The sequence below is a fragment of the Chanodichthys erythropterus genome, chromosome 15 (genome assembly GCF_024489055.1).
Source record: "Chanodichthys erythropterus isolate Z2021 chromosome 15, ASM2448905v1, whole genome shotgun sequence".
NCBI classification, from domain to species: domain Eukaryota; kingdom Metazoa; phylum Chordata; class Actinopteri; order Cypriniformes; family Xenocyprididae; genus Chanodichthys; species Chanodichthys erythropterus.
The window spans coordinates 27,547,100-27,558,490 of NC_090235.1; the positions used below are offsets into that span (position 1 = coordinate 27,547,100).

The following is an 11,391-nucleotide window of genomic DNA, read 5'->3' on the forward strand; positions in this document are numbered from 1 at the left end:
ATACTTTAACCAGGTGTAAAGAAAGCACTTTGAATGAAACTTTAAAATGTATATTCTGTGAGTATGTTTAAATACCCACACTGCGCACTTAACCACTTTGTCTGCTTAAATGACATATTTCCTGTATTTGGTGTTCAAGTGGGCGTGAAGACCACAAGTGTGTGTATAAGGTTTGATTACCTGATGGGACACACTTATAGTGTGTAAAAATATGTTTACAGAGCTCTGAAGTGGTATTTGAGGTAGTGTGGGTTTAGCGTGCTTTAGGGGCACTTGCGCTTTTGCCGTTTTTAAGACCTGGGACAGTCTTGCACACTTGGATCCTGTTGTGTGCACACACTCTCAAGTTGCCAAGGCTGTAAGTGTGGGTACAGTCATGTGACAAAATAAGGACACCTTATTGAATTCCATGGTTTTTACGTATCAGGACATAATAAAAATGATCTGATCATTGGCAGGTCTTAAAATTTGGAAAATACAACAACACATGACAAATCACACCATGTCATTATTTATTTAGCAAGAAAAGACTAGATGAAAAATCCATGGGTGACAAATTTAGGACACCCTGTGATTCAGATCCACTTTTAGCATCAATAACTTGAAGTAATAATTTTCTGTATGACCTTATCAGTCTCACATCGTTCTGCAGGAATTTTGGACCATTCTTTACATGTTGCTCCAGTTTATTGAGGTTTATGGGCATTTGTCTCTGCACAGCTCTCGCCACAGCTTTTCAGTTGGGATGAGGTCTGGACTTGACTGGGGCATTGAAACACTTTGATTGTTTTCTTTTTCAGTCATTCTTCTGTAGATTTGCTGCTGATCTTTAGATTATTGTCCAGTTGCATGACCCAGTTTTGGCCAAGCTTTAGCTGTCGGACAGATGGCTTCACATTCGACTCTAGAATACTTTGGTATAGGGAGGAGTTCATGGTCGACTCAATGACTGTGAGGTTCTCAGGTCCTGCATGTGGCTGCAAAACAAGCCCAAAATCATCAGCCCTCCACCAGCATGCTTGACTTTTGGTGTGAGGTGTTTGTGCTGATGTGCTCTTTTGGTTTTCACCAAACTTGGTGCTGTGAATTATGGCCAAACATCTCCACTTTAGCCTCGTCTGTCCAAAGGACTTTGTTCCAGAAGTCTTGTGGTTTGTTCAGAAGCAACTTTGCAAACCTAAGCTGTGCTGCCATATCCTATTAGAGAGAAGAGGTTTTCTCCTAGAAACCCTTCCAAACATGCCATACTTTACCTGTCTTTTAACTGTCATGAACTTTATCATTTAACATGTTGACTGAGGCCTGTAGAGTCTGAGGTGTAGTTCTTGGCTTGTCTGCAAATTCTCTGAGCTTTACACGGTCTGATCTTGGGGTGAATTTGCCACTCCTGGGATGATTGTGTCTGTTTTGAATATTTTCCACTTGTGAATAATCTTCCTCACTGTAGAAGGAAACACTTCAAATTGTTTGAAAATGGTTTTGTAACCCTTCTAAGAATAATGGCAGCAACAATTGCTTTTCAAAGACCATTGCTGATGTCTTTCCTCCTTGGCACTGTGTTAACACACACCCAAAGGCTCCAGATGCTCAAACTGTCCTATGAAAGCAGTAAAGATGTCCTAAGTTTGCAACCCATAGCTTTTCTATTTTTGGCAAACAAATAATGACACTGTGTGATATGTCATGTGTTGTTGTTCATCTGAGGTTTTATTTTCAAAATTTAAAGACCTGCCAAGGACCAGATGATTGTTTTTATTATGCCCTGATACAGAAAACCATAGAACTTAATAGGGTGTCCTAACTTTTACACATGACTGTATTTGGACAAGTCCTGTGTTGTCACCTAGATGACCCAAGTGATTCAGTGATTTGTGAATTTTGTCCCGTGTTTGTCCTGAGCAGTTAAACCGCCTACTGTAAAACTCCTCCAGGTCCTGCACATTCTTTGGTTTTCCAGCATCTTCTACATATTTGAACCATTTCCAGCAGTGACTGAATGGTTTTAAAGATCTTTTCACACAATTGAGGGATTCATACACAACTATTACAAATAGTCAAAACATGATGCATTAAGAGCTGGATGCAGCCCAGGACAAACAAAGGGCTCATGAACAGCTATCACAAAAACTGTTGATCATCCAGGTAACAACACACAGTATTACAAATCAAGGGTATGTAAACTTGTGTACAGGGTCCTTTTTATTTTGTCTCGTGGACTATGTAAACATCTATTATGTAAAATAGCTTATTCAGGACTGTACTAAATAAGATATATGCAATATTTATTAAATAACATGCAATATTTAAGTCAAAATAATTTGACTTAAAGGGTTAGTTCACCCAAAAAATGAAAATGTCATTTATTACTTACCCTCATGCCGTTTTAAACCCGTAAGACGTTTGTTAATCCTCGGAACACAAATTATGATATTTTTGTTGAAATCCAATGGCTCAGTGAGGCTTGCATAGCCAGCAATGACATTTCCTCTCTCAAGATCCATTAATGTGCTAAAAACATTTAAATCGTGAGTACAGTCGTTCAATATTAATATTATAAAGCGACAAGATTATTTTTGGTGCGCCAAAAAACAAAATAGTGACTTATATAGTGATGGCCGATTTCAAATCACTGCTTCAGGAAGCTTCGGAGCGTTATGAATCAGCATGCCGAATCATGATTCTGATCGTATGTCAAACCACCATACTGCTGAAATGACGTGACTTTGGCGCTCAAAACTGCTGATTCAACACACTGATTCATTATGCTCCGAAGCTTCCTGAAGCAGTGTTTTGAAATCGGACATCACTATATAAGTCGTTATTTTCGTCGCTTTATAATATTAACATCGAACCACTGTACTCACATGAACTAATTTAAATATGTTTTTAGTACCTTTATGGATCTTGAGAGAGAAAATGTCATTACTCCCTATGCAGGCTTCTCGGAGCCATCGGATTTCAACTAAAATATCTTAACTTGCATTCCAAAGATTAACGAAGGTCTTACGGGTGTGGAACGGCATGAGGGTAAGTAATAAATGACAGAATTTTCATTTTTGGGTGAACTAACCCTATAAGTTGAATTTATAAATTAGTATAAATATCATATTATCTCAGTGTTTGAGTTGAATTTCACAAGTCATCGTTGATATGTTCTTATTATCAATGTGTAAAACACTTTTGCTTAATGTTACTGTAGATAACCCAACTTTCTGATACACTTCAGTCAACATTTGAAGTGGATCAAAAAAGTTAATCAAAGTTGTCCTACGAAGAAAGTTTTAGGTCAACTTTGATAAGAGGTTTTGATCCACTTCAAATGTTGACTACTGTATATGCTTGTGTAAGTGTTTAGTTGCAAATACATGACACAATTGTATTCCTTATTTTGAGTCATATTAATTCTCTGAACTGATAATGAATAGTCTGTCCTTGCAGTGATTGCCATTGAGTGTCGTGTGCTCGGAAAACAGCACCATGGACAGCAACTCAGAGCACTTATTTAGTTGAGTCAGTGTGATTCAAATATCTTAAGCCTTATACAAGAAAAACATTTCTGTGCTTCTTTCGATACTGCAGGTGGAATAACCGGTAACACTTTACAATACGGTTCATTTGTTAAACATTAGTTAATGGATTAACTAACATGAACTAACAATGAGCAATACATTTGTTACTGTATTTACTAATCTTCGTTAGTGTTAGTTAATGAGAATACAGTTGTTCATTCTTTGTTCATGTTAGTTCACAGTGCATTAACTAATGTTAAGCTTTTAATAATGTATTAGTAAATGTTGAAATTAACATTAACAAAGATTAATAAATGCTGTATAAGTGCAGTTCATTATTAGTTCATGTATGTAGTTAACTAATGTTAACTAATGAACCGTATTGTAAAGTGTTACAGAAAAACCTTTAATGAGGGAGGAAAAAAGGTCAGAGAACAAGGGTCAATAACAAAACGCAATGTTGAATGTAGTAAATGACAAGTTTATTTCTTGCACAAAATGTACAAAATAACAAGCAAATGGACATCCCGTCCCCCCACCCTCCTCCCTGCCCTGTTTGAATTTCCCCGCTGATATGAAGTTGAAGATCTGGAACAAATGTCTACGGCAAGTCCGATGGTCCAAGCCAAAACGCATGGTTTTCTTAGAGACAACACATACCCAATTCAGATTCACCGAACAATTAAAAATGAATAAAAACACCATATTTACAGTCTTGTCTGAACTTTTACAGCATGCCATCTATATATTCATACAGAGCTTTTGTTTTTCAACAGCACTCCATATAGAAAACATATTAGAAGATCAAATCAAGTTCGACTAATGGCGAGAGACACTCAAAGTACAGCACTGCGTTTGTCGCGGTAATCTTTTTGATTCATTCTTTTGTTTTTAAACCCACATCTTTTTTTTTTTTTTTTTTAAATTCTGTAATTCTAACAAAGAATCTATTGAACATTTGTTTAGGCCTCATAAGATTCCACAAGAAAATCCTCTTATTTACACCAAGTCAAGTGTTTTGCACCTTCAAGCCTGTTGTTTTTTGAGTGAATATAATGCTAGTTTTCCGTCTCAGGAGATTGTGTTCATGACAAAACGAATCGCTCGAACTTCACACAGCGCATCACTTCTATTTATCTAAAAGGCAATGTTGCAGCCTCACTTGGCAATGGTTTGCTTTTGAATACAGAGGAAAGCAAATCCATATCGCTGTGTTGTCATTCACAATGGTGTGATTTGGTTTATTAGTTAACTTTCTACTAATGATGTTTGTTATATGTCGCTCCGTCTGGACTGTGAATGAGACGCAGTGGTACAGGAAGCAGCTATGGCACAGGGCAGAATGTGTGTTTGCGTCTGAATTTCAGTTTCATGGCTTACTCGCTCCGTTTTAACGTCAAAACTTTACAAGATCAACAAAAAATCAAGCTTTTTAAAGGATTGTTCGTCTAATGATATGTACAACTGGCCTTTAAACTCCACAGACGAGCTGTTAGCATTATCCGGCGTCTCGTACATTGGTATGAAGGCATTTCAAATGAACGTGTTTGCAGTTGTCACCTTGGTGGAAGAGTATTGCTGTACAGCACTAGTGAAGAAGTCTAACAAAACGCTTCATTTCTTTACAAAACTATCCTGTGCTTTCCGAGTATATACAGCTAGATGATTATAGTTTGTTTTCAGGCGATATGAGATGAATCTCAAGTAGGCCTATGTGATCTTTATATTTATCCTTTAACAGACTTTGTGCCATGATGAAATGCCAAGGACTGCAGTTTTATCAGGAAACCCACAATTTCCAGAACGCATTGGATGAAGCATATCGAGGATAATGAGGCAAAAGGCATTACAAATCAAATCAAGTCTGAACGCATGAAAAAGCATCTGAACTATACAGTTTCAATCCATGTTAAAGTCTTTTTTTGTGAGGTGGGATTCCTTTTCAAGTGTGCAAAAATACTCTCAGACGTAAGTTGGAATATGAACCATTTTTGTTGGTGGTTTTAACTATCGCTTCTTAATTCAGTTTAATATGTTTTTGAAAGACCTTTATATTCACACTGGGTAGTTTTGTTTAATTTTTGAATTTTAATATACATATATATCTCTATTTTTCCTGCTTTTATAAAATGACACATGACGATGAACCATCAACAATCTCTCTCTCTCTCTATATATATATTTATTTCCATATTCCTTTCTCTTTTCTAGAGTATCTTATTTAATTTGAGATCAAGTTGCTCTTGTAAACAAACAGGTTTCAGAGGTTTGCCAGCCACCATCATTTATTCTGACAGTCTCTTTCTCTGTGGTCCCTCCCTCTCCTCCTGATCTCATTGAAGCAGAGCCCTGATTTGTTTAGAGGTGCTGTCATCATTTAAATGTCTTGTTGTATACCTGGATGAAAGAAAGAAACGGTTTTCAGGTCATACATGTGCTGCACATTCTTTACAGTTCAGAAAATCGCATGTGTGAGGTGTTTAAATCCACACTCACCTCAGTGCGTTCAACAGTCCCTCCACGCTGTTTGAAGGCTGCTCTTTCAACACCTTGATGCAGCCCTTCATCTGCAAAACACACACATGCATGCAAAAAAATATAGCTTTAAAAGAAAGGTCATCCCTTTCTGTCCATCACCCCTGACTGTGATCATGGACGCCCACCCACACACCCATAAAAACACACGTGAACAACCACAAACCCCTCTAGTGCTGTCCCAGATAGATATGTGTGCACCGCAATATGTGGAGATATTCGGTAGAATCAACAAGCTTTCTCATTTCCATAAATTGAAAGCCAGGACAAGTTCCAAAAATAACGAAATAAAAGTAGTCCACCTGAGTGCTATATTGCAGGTCTTCCAATAGCATTTGTGTGAGGAGCTGAGTAAAATTTAAAGGAACACTCCACTTTTTTTTGAAAATAGACTCAACTAGACTCTTCTGTAGTTACATCGTGTACTAAGACTGACGGAAAATGAAAAGTTGCGATTTTCTAGCGTCTCTCACAAATGTCTCCATGGTTGCAAGGCACGTTCCCTGTGCAAACAGGGGCTCACAGGTGGTGCGTAATATCATTGCGCCTGCTGCACCCATGGTACTGCAGCAAAGTTCCTTGATTATTATGCCTGAATGAGAGTATAGTTCCTAGCCATATTGGCCTAGAAAATCACAACTTTTTATTTTCTGGTGGTCTTGGTACACGATGTAGATACAGAAGAGTCAAGTTTTAAATGGGAAAAATATCTAAACTCTTTGGTCATTTTTAAGCACGATGCTAACGGTCTAATCAGATTCAATGATCTATGCTAAGCTATGCTAAAAGTGGTACCGCCAGAACCGGAGATTGGCTGAATTGATTTGAAAACGGTAAAACTCAACTGTTTAACTCTAGGGGAGTTGGAAAATGAGCCTATTTTCAAAAAAAGTGGAGTGTTCCTTTAAAGGTGGGGTAAGCAATATTTCAAAAAACACTGTTTGGAAGTTAGTCGGACCGACAACAGCAAATGTGTAGCCAATCAGCATTAGGCAGACAGAAAGAGCAAGAGGGAGATTTGAAGAAAGAGAGATGAGAGACAATACAAAAGAGCTCACAAGAATATCACTGGAATGAAGATTTATGACCGGGCGAGCACATTAGGACCCCTCGTTCGTTCACCTGCGCTTGCTTTATCGTGAAGCATTATTTTGCTACGTGTCAGCTGTGATAAACACACATCCACTCTGGCATTGCATGTGTAACAGTGGCCGATCACTAGAGAATGTGGTGTTTAGCGTCATTGTTAGTGGACTTGCCTTACCTACCAGCAGCGATCGGGGTTCGGAGCAGGGTGGTTAGGATTGGAGGGTGTGTTTTGGAGGAGGAGCAATGAACAATGCCCAACAGCGTTTTTGAAATATAGCTTACCCCACTTTTAAGTCTTATTTACAGAAAATCCCGCTGTTGCAGCTCTCAGATGTCACCTGCATTCACATACACTACCGGTCAAAAGTTTGGAATAAACATTTTTTTGTTTTTGTTTTTGCAAAAAGTCTATTTTGCGGAAGAGGATTAGGGCCAAGCAATAATAAAAAATTAAAACCATCTCGAGATTAAAGTTGTTAAATTTCGAGAAAAAAGTCGAAATAAAATGTTGAGAATAAACTCGTTAAATTACGAGAAAAAAACTCATAATTTTTTTAAGATGTTGAGAATAAAGTCATAATTTAATGAGTTTATTCTCAACATTTTATCTCGACTTTTTTCTCAATTTAATGAGTTTTTTTCTCGTAATTTAACGACATTTTTCTCATAATTTAATGAATTTGTTCTCGTAATTTAACAACTTTTTTCTCGTAATTTAATGACTTTATTCTCAACATTTTATCTCGACTTTTTTTTTCGAAATTTAACGTTTTTTTTCTCGTAAATTAACAAGTTTATTCTCAACATTTTATCTCGAAATTTAACGTTTGTTTGTTAACGTTTTTAATGTTTGAACACTTGTTCTCGTAATTTAACGACTTTTTTCTCGTAATTTAATGACTTTATTCTCAACATTTTATCTCGACTTTTCTCGAAATTTAACGACATTTTTCTCATAATATAACAAATTTGTTCTCGGAATTTAACAACTTTTTTCTCATAATTTAATGACTTTATTGTCAAGATTTTATCTCGACTTTTTTCTCAATTTAACACGTTTTTTTTCTCATAATTTAACGAGTTTATTCTCAACATTTTATCTCGGCTTTTTTCTCGAAATTTAACAAGTTTTTTCTCGTTATTTAACGAGTTTATTCTCAACATTTTATCTCAACTTTTTTCTCGAAATTTAACAACTTAAATCTCGAGATGGTTTTATTTTTTTATTATTGCTTGGCCCTAATCCTCTTCCGTACATAAGAGACTCCTTTTAAAAACATTTTAAAAAAACTTAATTATTCCAAACTTTTGAAAGATATTATTCAAATATGATATGCAAAGATGTGTAGTTGGTTTGATCTAATCTAAAGTGTGACCTATATTTTTATCATTTAACACAAAGCTATAATATGGCTATGGCCATGCTTCAGAAAAACTGTGCACAACTTGAATCAGTTTTAAATAAGCAGTCCCCATTCATTTTATGTTGAATGTTATTTTATGTTCTGCAGAAAAAATAAAATCATACAGGTTTGGAATGACATGAGTCAGTAAATGATTTTGGGTGAACTACTGTATAATATACCTATACAGTTAATTTATATATTATTCTCAAAATATGCAGCAGTTAAATCTGCCTGTAGACACTTTAGCCACACTTAACTGTATGAATTTCATTGCATTTGACACAAGCAAAATGGCATCTGCGAATCAATTAAAAGACCACTTTTCCAAGCCATTTTTTGCAGTGACTATAAACTAACTACCCTGATTTTGACATTAATTCTCCACAAGATATGGTTCACATTAACTGTGAATGTGTTCTACTAGCATTTGACATCCAGAAAGTATTTTTAACAGTAAAATGTATACATTTTTGTAAAATGTTTTGCATGGAAAGTGTCTTTATAAAATTAAAGTAAATTTGGTTTGATATTTTAATATATAATGCAGTGACAATCATATTTTTAAGGTGTCCAAATACTTTTTTAAGGTCCACTGTATCTGAAATCAATAAAGTGGTCTTACATCAATCTTGGAGGTCTTGGCAAAGGCACCCACTGGATGAACATGGTCATAAAGGATGATGACGCCCACCATCACACGCATGCAGAACAGCATGGTGTCTGTGTTAGTGAAACGGCACCGGTACTCCCTTGAGACAGGAAATAGCGATCACTTTAAACAACATTTAACCTATCTTGGATAACTGACATACACCAGAAATACTCAAATAATTGCTTTCTTTTATTGAGAAGACGTTGAATCAGATGAACTTACGGAGTCTCCAACATGACACGGCACACGCAGGCCATAGTGCTCAGGCAATCTGTGGTGTCCTCGATTGGCAAAGTCTTATTCTGCAACATGCATGTGAATCAACACCAGTAAGAGCCTCTAGAGGGCGACAACATTTCTGTTTTCTCCATTTACAGAAGATTCAGTGAAATCTTGACTTACCTCTGACACAAACTTGGTAGTGGCATTGCTCAGGGTTTTGAGCATGGGTGTGGCTTCAGCGTAGAAGAGCGACATCCGATTGGCCATTTCATTATTTACTTCATTTTCAGCTTCTAACTGTAATGCAAATGGAAAAATTGAACTTCAGATATTCCAGTTGCATGTAAAGACATTAGCTAATCTCCACATACAAATGTACTCTGATCAGACATTTACACAATTCTCAAATGGTTACTTTTAGGGTTGTTCTCTGCACTATTTTTCATTCTGATTTTTCATTACCTCATTTGTCACTGCTAATAAGTGGCAGGGTGAACACTTCTAAAGTAATGTCAATTTCAGTAGATCGTATATATATATATACCTGCTGGTTGTTCAGACGATTCCTGCTGATGGTCCTCCTATAGTAGCTAAAGTCATTTTGTATGGCTGGATTTGTCATCTAGTAGAAAAGACAAGACTTAGATTAAAGCATCTTCAATGCATATTATTTCTCAGACAAAGAGAAGGGCTTTTCACACTTGAAAAAGTTAACCCTGGGTCATTCTAAACCCCGGGTAAACGGAGTCCTGGCTTATCTTGCTTCACATTTCATACTGCTCATACTTTACCTGGGGTTAACAATTAATCCTGGGTATTTAGCTGTAAACTGAAGTTATACTCCTAAACCCTTGGGTCAGCGCTCTTATTTGCGTATTTGCAGTGTCAATGTCATTGATTCTATGAAGGCAGCACGCGACCTGCTGTAGAATAGAGTGCTGCAGGAATGACGTCAAAACCCAGAAAAATTCACCAGTAGAGATTTTCCTATGGGTTTTCATAATGGGGGTTTTCAATACATGAGTAAAATATAGGCTGTGTTCGAAATTGCCCCCTATACCCTCATTCAGTATTCCCTACATTAGTCCACTAATATAATTCACTTGAAGGAATGAATGAAAACGAGTGAGTAAATTCAGACACAGAGTGTTCTGTGAGAGCTGCCTCTTCTGCGTAGTTTGTGCTTGTTGTTTAATAATCATTTGACACTTAGGTAACTGATAACTCCAATAGTAATGAAATAACTCTGTCTTAAACTTAAACTCTGTCATGGAAACTATGTATAAACCATAATTAATCAATTTAATAATCAAATAAAAAGTAATTTATACCTGTATGATATTACGCTGTACCCACATTGGACCAGCGGTTTGGAAAATGGATGGATGGACGATTCACATCCGGGCACCATCTTCTGGCGAGATGACGTCACAGTGCATTATGGGTATTCTCTAGCCGTTGAGTGTACATCAGTTGTACACTTGTTATTGCGGTGCATTATGGGATTGAATGAGTGCACTCGATAACGTCCACTATGGTTTCGGACACCACTACAAATGGCTGTCCCCTCAAACAGTGCCCTTTTTAAGGGTATGGGGGGTGATTTCGGACACAGCCAGACTGGTGCAGGGATGGCGTCAAAACACAGAAGACTAATTTTCCAGTTGTTCCCTTTTTAAGGGTATAGGGGAGCAATTTTGGGCACAGCCAGAGTGGTGCAGGGATGACGTCAAAACCCAGAAGACTAATTCACCAGTTGTTCCCTTGAGATTTACCTGTGGGTTTTTTATAATGGTTTTTTTCAATTTATGAGTAAAACAAGTTCTATGATTTTGTTCTACAACTTAAATTATACACACTCACACCCCAAAAGTTCTTATCCAGTTACTTATTAGAAACATACGTATTTTAACAGCTTCAAAATTCATGTTTTCAATATGGGTGTGTTTAATTTATGTCCAAAGCACATGAATATAAG

At 36.7% G+C, this 11,391-nt stretch overlaps 1 protein-coding gene across 5 annotated transcripts in view; it reads right to left on the bottom strand.

Moving 5' to 3' along the window:
- Positions 1-4,065: 4,065 nt before the first annotated feature.
- fam49al (family with sequence similarity 49 member A, like) overlaps positions 4,066-11,391 on the bottom strand; it is a 37,400-nt gene continuing 30,074 nt past the window's right edge. For all 5 annotated transcript variants that reach the window (XM_067410912.1, XM_067410913.1, XM_067410910.1 and 2 more), the window contains 6 exons: positions 9,958-10,035; positions 9,594-9,710; positions 9,414-9,493; positions 9,162-9,288; positions 6,006-6,076; positions 4,066-5,906 (listed from right to left, as the gene is read on the bottom strand). In XM_067410912.1, coding sequence (XP_067267013.1) covers positions 5,843-5,906; positions 6,006-6,076; positions 9,162-9,288; positions 9,414-9,493; positions 9,594-9,710; positions 9,958-10,035 — 537 coding nt within the window. In that variant the 3' untranslated portion in view covers positions 4,066-5,842. The remainder of the gene's footprint in view (positions 5,907-6,005; positions 6,077-9,161; positions 9,289-9,413; positions 9,494-9,593; positions 9,711-9,957; positions 10,036-11,391) is intronic.